At 42.1% G+C, this 10,372-nt stretch overlaps 1 protein-coding gene across 3 annotated transcripts in view; it reads right to left on the reverse strand.

The window, feature by feature from the left end:
• The window catches only part of PTCH1 (patched 1), a 44,854-nt gene extending 41,749 nt beyond the window's left edge, over positions 1-3,105 (reverse strand). For 2 of the 3 annotated variants that reach the window (XR_001875843.1, XM_017821235.1), the window contains exons 1-3: positions 2,906-3,091; positions 656-725; positions 452-543 (exon numbers count right to left, since the gene is read on the reverse strand). Coding sequence is in view for 2 of the 3 variants with exons in the window: in XM_017821235.1 (XP_017676724.1) it covers positions 452-543; positions 656-725; positions 2,906-3,036 (293 nt within the window). In the remaining variant the exon portion in view is untranslated. Of the gene's footprint in view, positions 1-451; positions 544-655; positions 726-2,905 lie in introns of all 3 variants that reach the window. The other variant, XM_017821234.1, reaches the window with a different exon arrangement.
• Positions 3,106-10,372: the final 7,267 nt, after the last annotated feature.

A 10,372-nucleotide genomic window follows, 5' to 3' on the forward strand; every position in this document is an offset into this window, starting at 1 on the left:
GGATTTGTCCTTTATTCCTTAGGAACACTTGAGAATTAACCCAAGACACTTTCTTAGGTCTAAAATTTCCAGCCAATCAATGTTTTTGTTTTGTGTTGAAAAAAAAAAAAAAAAACCACACCAGAAACAAGTTTGTTTCATGAAAAAAAAAAAAAAAGCAAAACATAAAATTCTTAGAACTTCAATACAGAATTTACATTTTATTTTTCATGCTAGCAGAACAGGAAAAATAACAGAGGATTTAAACTGAGGCTTACAAATCATCTCTAAGAAACAATGAAAATCTTTGTAAAAATAAAATCTGTGCGTACTTTCCATGGAGACACTACATTTATACTTTTTTCTTGTTAAATAGGAGTCTGAATAAACAATGGGAGTGGAAATGAAAAGTCATAGAGAGTTATACAATTAAAACCAGTCAGACCAGAAAGCTATAAAAAAGCATGCTTACAATAGATAGGCAGTTCCTGATTGTAGCTTTGCTCCTTCCCAGAAGCAGTCCAAAGGAGTGATAATTAAACAAGGATAAAGGTATTCTATGATCTGTCAAAATCAGAAAGGGGAAAAACACAGTCACACTGGAATATAATCAAAGCAGCACAAGCTGAACCATGAAAATGCACAAACCTTGTAACTGAATGCCTGCTACACATACCTGGTCCATGTAACCTGCTTCTGTGATGAGTTCTCCTGATTTGTAACACAAATGTTCCAATTTCCACTGTCTGTAAGAAACACGAAGGACAAATATCTTCTCTTTGCATAATTACTGAGGAATTATTTTTAAAATGTAACAGACATTTAAAATTGCAACTCATATACCCAAAACTGAGAGGAGCTGTTGAGTCCCTGGAAGACAGGGAGGGCCTGCAGAGAGACCCTGACAAGTCAGAGGGCTGGGAATCACCAACCATGGGAAGTTTAACAAAGACAAGGGCCAGATTCTGCCCTTGGGATGGGGCAGTCCTGGATGGATGGACAGACTGGGAATGAGAGGCTGGAAAGCAGAGCCAGGAAAGGGCCCTGGGGGTCCTGGTGGTGCCAGCTGTCCCTGAGTCAGCAGTGCCCTGGAAGACAGGAGGGACATCCCTGTCCTGGGGCATCAGGGAGGGGATTGTCCCGCTCTGCTCTGCCCTGGGGCAGCCTCACCTCAACATTGGGGCAGTTTGGGGGGACAGAGTGGAGGGAAGGGATTGAGCCATTGGAGAGTGTCCAAAGGAGGGAAGGAGGATGGGGAAGGGCCTTGATTTGAAGCTGTGTGAGGACACTGAGGGCACTTGGTGTGTTCAGCTGGAGCAGAGCAGACTGAGGGGAGACCTCAGTGCAGTTCCAACTGCCTGGGCAGGGGCAGAGGAGGGGCAGGGACTGAGCTCTGCTCTGGGGGACCAGGGACAGCACCCAGGGAATGGCTGGAGCTGTGTCAGGGCAGGCTCAGGTTGGATCTCAGCAAAAGGTTCTTCCCCCAGAGGCTGGTTGGGCACTGCCCAGGCTCCCCAGGGCAGTGGGCACAGCACCAAGGCTGCCAGAGCTCCAGGAGGGTTTGGATGATCCTCTGGGGCACAGGAGGTGACTCTGGGGACGGGCCTGTGCAGGGCTGAGGGTCGGACTCGGTGAACCTTGTGGGTCCTTCCAACTCAGCATGTTCTGTGATTCTGTGATATTGCCCTCAAGCGGGAAATCATTCAGTAAGGCAAGTATTATTAAAAAAAAAACATGCTAGACCTCACAAAAAAACACCCAAAGACTCCACCGCCCACCCCCAAAAAAGGCCTTTCTTTTTGTAGTTATAGAGTAGACATTTGGTACAGTTATTCAGTTATTCTCCTATTCTCTGTAACACTCATTAAAAACAAGGGAGGTGCTTTTGCATGTACAAGCTAGTCAACACATGTTAATGGGAGAAAAAAATCCATCTTCGTATAAATGAGACCATTTGTGACTTAAGATATCACTCAGTGTAACAAGTATGTCAGAAGCCAGCTCCAGCTCAGAGGACTAGAACATACCCAGCTATCCCACACATACGCTGAAGAAAATTAACCATTAAGATTTCTGTCTTCCTTTTTCACCTACATTACAATTTCCACTGCCATGACTTCTAATACCTTAGGCAAGGCAGCAGCTGGGTAAAAGATAACTGAAGCCTCAGCATTAGCTCACAGAGGCATCGGCTGAGTATGCTGAAAAGAGCTGCTGAAGGACAGGGAGCTCAGTGCCTCACAGGCAGAACTCCTGGGCACATCACTGTGTAAGTAATAACCCTGGAGGAATAATTTTTCAGGGACACATCCTAGCCCAAAGCTGATACCTAAAGTATACCATTATTATTTTTCTGTTGGACAACACCCAACTCCCAACCTTCAGTATGCACATACTGACACTCTTCAAGGCCAACTCTGTTGTCTGTGTTATTAAACAGCTATTATTCCACCCCCTGACACTGCTAGCACATCTGCATTTCCTTTACATCCAAACTACTGGAAGGACAGTAACCTGTGCCATTGTTTACAGTCATTATGTACCTCATGATGGTGTCAGCAAGTGAATTCAGCTCTAACATGGAAGGATTTTCAATGTTAGGAATCCCATCCATAAGGTCCTATGTTTAAGATCACAGACCTCATTTCTTTACCAAAACAAATGCTGCATGCTGTAGCACAGCTCATGGGGTACTCTCTCAGAATCTCTTCCAACACCACTTACCCCATTTTACCTGTTAAACGCCAATTTGTCACTGCTATCATCCCACAGTGTCAAGTATCAGAAACCAGTGACATTCAAATCAAAACACAGCTCCAAGGGAAAGGCTGAGAAATGCTAACCATGTAAAAATACATGGAAGAAAGCATGTGTCCACCTTCTTGCTGTTACAGATGACCAGGACAACTCTTAATTCTCCCCTTACCTGTTGTACATATAGACATGCACTCTGCTGGCCTGGAGTGCAGAGTCAAGATGCTGTCGGAGTGCTTCTGTTGTCAGTACATTAGCACCATCTTCCTGTGGAGTCTGGATCATGAGTTGGGGGTTGAACATGGCCTCTTCTCCAATCTTCTGCCGCGTGTAATTTAACTCCCGACTCACTCGTCCACCAACTGATGGGTAAATACGAAGCACTTTGTATTAGCCAGTACCTTATTCTGCATTCCCTTGATGAACACCCTCCAGTCAGAAAAACTCGACTGTGTGCAGCCAAGACACTATTCTATCTCAAACTGATGACAGTGTAACTCTAAAACTAGTAACAGCTTTTAGTACCTCTGACTGCTACTACACTGAAACATAGATGTGTAAACCGGAGCCTCGGTTTTTTCTACATTATAACCAATATCCCACCTGTAAAAATTAAAAAAGAAAAAAGAAAAAAAAACCTTTTCCTTGCAGACCAGACGAAATACTATGTTACAATTTCTTACACTTGTATAAACAGTCTGCTCCAATAGCACACTTCAAGATAAATGGCTTTAATTTACACTCTTCTACTAAATAATTTGGCAAAGGTAGAAGGCAAATGTTTCTCTTTGGTTAAAAAAAAGGGAGGAGGGAAAGAGTGAGCAGAAGTATTTCTTTCAGCCTTAAATAAAATAGGAAAAATACTAAGTTCACATAAAGAGATGCAGTTTTGAGTGCAGCAGAAAGGTCTGCCTACAGCTAATTTACTCAGTGGTCCAGTACCTGGCTTAACATGCTGTGATGCAGAAGATGATTCATGTGCAACATCCGTTTCTAAACCCACACGAGCTGAACAGTGTGCTCCATATCAAAATGTGGGCGGGGGGGGGGGAGGGAAAGAAGGGAAGGAAAAAAAGAAGACAAAACACAAAAGAAAGAGGTAGAGGAAGACTGCAGAGTCGACAGGCTCTAGAGGGAGCCATACTCAATTTGCCTCACCAGAAAACACTCCATAAAGAGTGGAAGATTATCTTCCCTTCTCCAAAAAACCACTCAGCTAGTGTTCATACACTTTACATAACCTCCCTTGCAGTCTCTCTAGTAAATGCATGTGGGAGGTGATGTCAATTAATACAGCCCATTAGCTGAATCAAGACCACATCCAGATGAGGATAAGAATCTAAGTACAAGCCACAGATCTGGTCGAATTTGTTACATTTTTTTCAGTCCTAATAAGCTTGACACTGGTGATCTGAATTTCTGCCAAAGTTTAGTTCTGCAACAGCATGAACAGAAATAAAGCATGTACATCTATCTCTTCCTAGGCCATACAACAGAAGACTGATCCATAGCCAGTTGGCAGCATGGGAGATGAGATTCCCAAGCCTAAACAGGAACATACTTTTTCAGTCACTTGGGCCCTCACCCCACCTGTAACACCTCCAGGGCTAAAACGACCACCAGGCAAGAAGCTGGGCCCCTGCATGCATAAAGCTGTCAGAATGAGACCTTCAGCAATTAAACCATACACACATTCTGGCATGAACCATTGCTTCATTTCTTGTTCAGCAATTCTCTGAAGAAGTAAGCGTTTCCACAATACACACAATTTTTTTTCAGTCTGTCCAATGTGGTATTATGTCCTTCATATCAAGTAACAGAGACCAGCACACAGCAAACAAAATAAAACAAAAAAAAAAAAATCAAAGTACAACTTCCTGACCTAGAGTGCCTCTAGAATTTCTTAACATTACTCTTACTACAGTGAAAGGACATACAATAATAGACTGTACACACACGGTAACAAAAAGCTATTGTTAATTCTTATCAAGATTTATACCCTAAAAATACTTTCATTCATCAGCCCTATGTTTATGCTCACTGCTGTCTTTCTCCACCAACCAGTAGTCCTTGATACTTGAATTTTGCTTCATCTTACAGGAATATGGGGAATAAGGGAGCAGAGTTATCCTACTCTGTATGTCTTGGAACTAGACCTTTCTTGTGCAATCCTCTACACCGCAAGTGCTTCAAAGACAAAATGACTCTCCCCCCTTTTGTGTCAATGTCAGCCAAGACAATAAAGCCCCAGTGCTATGAGGACTGTGGAGTCTACCACAAATTTATACTCCTGGTACTATATTCTCTCCCATTCCACCCATGTGTTCCTTTCAAATTTGAGTTGAACCAACAAACCACAGTTCACACAAGACAAAGGGTGTCGTTCCCATCTCTGCTGAAGTGACCAACTGTTTACTATCAACAGAGATGATCTCTTCCTAATCAAGGACCTGTCAAACCAGATCAACTTCACTGAACAAGGCAGATCTAGCTAATCAAAACTGCAGCGTGCAAGTCAGTCATCAGAACAGCAGCCTTTTACATTCTTTTGACATTACCCTTTTAACATTCAAACCAGGAATAGCAAAACCACCCAAGAAGATGGGCACACGTTCCAGAACCCAGCAGCAAATCTGCTTCACATTGTTCTTAAGGCATTACAGCATTTAATTATTTCTTTGAAGGGTCCATTATCTACATTTCTTCAGGCAAACAGAGCAAAGATAACTCCACTGGCAAAGGTGGGTACTTTATACAAGGCAGCAGTCCGGTACAAAGAAATATAAATGCAGATTGACAGAATTTTCCTCTGCAAAGCCAGATTATGTGAAAATATATGGACAAACCAGAAGCAAGTGGATACATCAGTGGCCATTTGACATATCAGAAGTAAAAGAGAGCAAAAGGAAAGGAAAAAAGAAAAATGTGAAAGTTCTAACCAGTTATGTTTTAATTTATTTCAACTGGAAGTTTGCAAAGATCACTGGATCCCGCCGCACTCAGGCATCTTAAACCTACACAATCAGCACAATTAGTTGAATGTGATTTTTTTTTAAAACCAAGCCTCTTGTTGCTTTGGGTTTTTTTCCCAGATTTTCCACAGTTGGTGCAAAAAACCTAAGAGAGAACCCAGTAAAAAGTGTCATTGATATGTACCTGAAGCCTCTAGCCTCACTGTGCTGAAGAGATACAATACTACACTCAAGACCCATACACTCTGCAGAAAGTCATCCTTACGCTTTTAAAAAAAAAAAAGCATTATAGTCAGAATTTCCACATTATAGGACAAGTGCTGCGATGGAAAATATGACCAAAATGCTCGTGTTCTGTGGTTTTCCCTTATGGTCTCTGTTTTCTTTTACTTGGTGGCAGCAACACTTTACACTGAAAATGCTACTGACTGAAATTGCATATATGGCATATAAGTACAAATACTTCCAATTTTATTCCATATCAAAGACAGACAGAAGTATTTCATTTTAATATTCTGATGACAAAATTCACACATCACTTACCCTTTCGATATATCAAAAGTCACTTGATGGCATTTGAGCCCTTTACTACATGATTCCTTATGATTCAGTACCTAGATGACTGAATCAGTAGCACAAACTCCCATAAGCCAAAGTGCTGATTTAATAACAGGTCATGGGCTGGTGGTAACACAGTGCAGCAGCTAGTACACTCTCCTTCCAGCAGAGCCATCAGACTCTGGGTGTCTGCCTACTAAAAATGAGATACCATGCCATCTGTACAATTTAGCTAACAAATTTTAAAAAAGGCGAGAGGGGGGAGAAATTACAACAAAGCAGTAACATCAGTGTCCTGGCAGCATTTCTCATTTAGCGTATCAGTGCCTAATTCTCAAGAATGTGTTTGAAGGCCAGCGTTCAACAGTTTCAGTGACGGAATCTCTGTTGCCGAGTATCAGTTCTTGTTAAAAAGCTGTTTTTTTTCCAGGAAGAGGAAAGTGTCTTCCTCCTCCTTACCCTCTCTGATACTCATAGGCCTCCCTCTTAGCTCTTTGCCCGATCACTCAAGATCTGCCATGTGCAAGTCAGCCTCACATCCTATGGAACACATCTGCTGAAGCTCTCCACCAAGTGCAACAGAAGCTGGTCAATCTACTAAATTCTTTGCCCTTCTGAAAAGCCTGAAGTTAGTGGTAACTGTTCCTCCGGGTTGCTAAGAACTATGTAAGGACTACTGTGTCTCCCTCTCCCAAGAGCAATGAACAGCTGCCAGGTGGTAACAAGTTTTAGTCATCCTTAACTCGAGGTAGACCTGAACCCATGACCTACAGGGGAAAGGCTCTAGATCCCATTACTCAGCACTGGGGTCACAGTCCCAGTGTTTCAGTCATCACACATTAAAATGCTTCAGTGCATCTTAAGGGAGAAGCACCCAGAAAAACAAAACTGCTTGTCTCTAGTGTCCATCTGGGTAACTGATACACCCTCCAAGGACACAAGAATGAAACTGTATTCACTGGCACCATTTTTGACATGTTTCCTTTCAATGACTACACAGTTTTGCAGTTACTGGGTTATTCAGCTCATGTGCTCATTTCTACTGCAGTCTTATCTACACCTTTCTCATAACCAGCATTCAAAATTTACTTGGCATTGTATCACCATGCTTATAAAGAAGTCTGGAATCCACCACTGCAGTCCCTTCCACACTAAGTAGTCTTAGGAGTAAGTTCGACCTCTGTCACACTTACAGATCAGTGATAAATCAAGCCATGAGCAATTGCTGAAAGTCACCGCTTATTTATTTATTGTTAAGTGGCTTTAAAGGCATGAAATGTTTTTGGTGTTTTTTTTTCAGAGTATCTTACAATGTTCCATTTCAGGTTACCGGAATTGCATCACACAGCCCAAGGTTTTTTATTTTTCTTGGACATGGACACTACCTCTATTAACCATTGAATAGTTACCTTGTGCATAACTGTGCAACCAGTAGCTTAGCAGTGAGCAAGCTCTCTCTGAAAAAGAACATTCCTGAGAGCCAAACATTTGGGATAAAAATGCTTGCCTACCAATGTGGAGGACAGACTTTGAAAAACCAGAGCCAAGTTTTCCACAAATACCTACTGGTTTTGGAGCCTAAGTTCTTCTGGGACAAGCTTGAGGCACATGAATGGAGTAAAATTTTCCAGAGAATGTCCCTTCTAAAGATTATAGGCCTTAAGGTGTTTCCACCTGAGCACTTGAGGGGCAGACACACTTCTGCTTTGTTTGAGCAACACCACCTATTTAATTTTTTCAAGACTGTAATTGTGTAGCATAGAGCAACCCAGCCCAACCTTTTGGCAGTGACAACTCAAAGCAATAAAATCACATCTCTAATAGTCACAGACACCTCACACAAACAATGTTTTCATTTCACCTCTCCAAAAGATGCTGACCTTTTTGATAAGTCAGATATGTAGATTAATACCCTTACAGTGCTTACTTTATGGCCTGAGCAATAGCCAATGCAGGTAATCTCTGCAATTTGCAATACCTGTTATCACTACAACAGGAACCAGAGACACAGGAAATAAGAACCCTTTAGGACCCAATGACATATAAAAACAAAGACAGAATAACATCCCAATGTGTTCACCTGGGACTCAGTCTTCACTACCCAACCCCAACCCAGCAGTGTGCAGAGAAAGACAAGTGCAGGCCAGACTTAAAGGGAGAACAGACACACTCCCTCCATTCTGCACCTTCCCTTCTCACCCTTCAGCACCCTCTCTCTGCCCCAAGGGGAACCAGGAAGGGACTCTGACTTCATACCTCTCTTCCTGGCATCCTACACAGCCTGTCTCCCTCACCCCTGGCTGCTGCCAAGGGCTCTCTTCTACTCCACTTCTCACCCAGTCTCTTCTTGTGCTGTTCCCACGTGCATCTGTCACACAGGTACATGTATAGAGGTGTTACTCAAGAACCAGACAATGAAGCCAGTTTCAGTCCATGACAATGGTACACAGACAAACCAGGGAGACACAGTTTTGCCTCCCCATCCTAACTGGATCCGGGGATTACAACTGCTCACACCTGCCACAGAGCAGAAAGGAGTACCTGGTGACACCAGTGACAATCTCCATTTTTACCAGTAAAAGAACACAGACCTCACGAAAACAAAACATAGCAACCAAATACTACTCATACAGGATTGAAACCTCCTATAAAGAAACTGATATAAAGAGTCAAAGTTCTCTGGCAGATAGGAACATTACCCTGCCTCTTACTGGGCACAGAAAAAAAATGGCCTTTTGATTTAAAGCTTCCTGTTGCTCTCTAGGGAGTTCTGTCTACACGTTCTCTCAGATGTTTGAGCTTGTCTGTGTTGCTCTTTGTCAGCAACAGAATATAGTTTTTCTCCACACAGACAATTTTAGTCAGCATCCTGACAGAAGAGCAGTGAAGACAGCATCTTCCTCAGAATTATCATTCTCTAGGCCTGACAGGCAAAACTGTTTGCTTGGAGAAGGGCAAAACATCTTCTAGAAGTCCAGTTTAGTTAAAACAAGAAATGGGACTTCTTGGCATGTCTAATTCTTTAAACTTTCAAAATGCCTTCTGCTTGTAGAGTCAGAATTGCTACTGGTTTACACGGTTGCTCTCTGAATTTATTAACTACTATGAGACATTATCATGTATCTGATGTATCTGATACTGTAATGATGCTAAGGATGGCTCTCATAAACTCATTAGGATTATATTATACAAAGGTAACGCAAAATAAAGATGTCAGAGAAAGTGAATGAAAACTGAGCTAAACACAAAAAAATCCACTGAGAAATGGTAAGCTTACAAGAGCCAGAACAACACAGTGGTAAACAACCAACATCTTAAAGAGGGGGCTGTGCAACATGTCCATGAAAAAATATCATATTTATCATGTAACTAGGCATGACCTGTGCCAGCACTGGACCACAGGCAGTCAGAAATTGCATGCTGTGTCTGTGTTTTCTTGCATGGCATTTACTCTGTTGAACACACATTTCTGCATCTGTACAGCACACACGGAGCAGGCTCAGTGCCTGCCCAGGTTAAAACAGCCTGCACCCCACCATGTCGCTTCCCAGCACTCAGTGCTGTCCACCAGTGTAAAGGCAGACACTCCACACTCATCCTTCTCCCTTGTTATAATGTCCAACAAAAGGACACTGTCTAGAATATCATCACGTCCCAATGTGAAGATTTAACCAATTTCAGCATCTCTTTAGCACCACTGACTCCTAATAAAACGTAGAAGCAATATGACCAACTCAACCACTTCTGTCACACTAAGAATTAGGTATCAGGTTCTTTGTTTTCATGTTAAAAAAAAAAAGCAAAAGCAATGATAAAAGCCTACAAATGCAAAAAAGCTAACAAATAACCCCCAGAAACAAAGCACTTCAAAAGGCTGCTTTTTATCTCCCAAGCCATCATATGATATGAGTTAAGTTACTCCTCACACATGCTGGGGATGACTCCAATGTTGCTGTTACAAATTTCATTAATGCTGACATGATTATGAATAGCAAAAATAAAAACACATATCAAAGTTGGTTTCTCATTCTGTCACAGTATGATAAAGTTTAGAGCTGTGACAAGGATACAAAGCCATCTGCATACTCAGAAAGACAGCCCAACAACAG

This window comes from Lepidothrix coronata, unplaced genomic scaffold (assembly GCF_001604755.1).
Source record: "Lepidothrix coronata isolate B3197 unplaced genomic scaffold, Lepidothrix_coronata-1.0 Scaffold89, whole genome shotgun sequence".
NCBI lineage: Eukaryota > Metazoa > Chordata > Aves > Passeriformes > Pipridae > Lepidothrix > Lepidothrix coronata.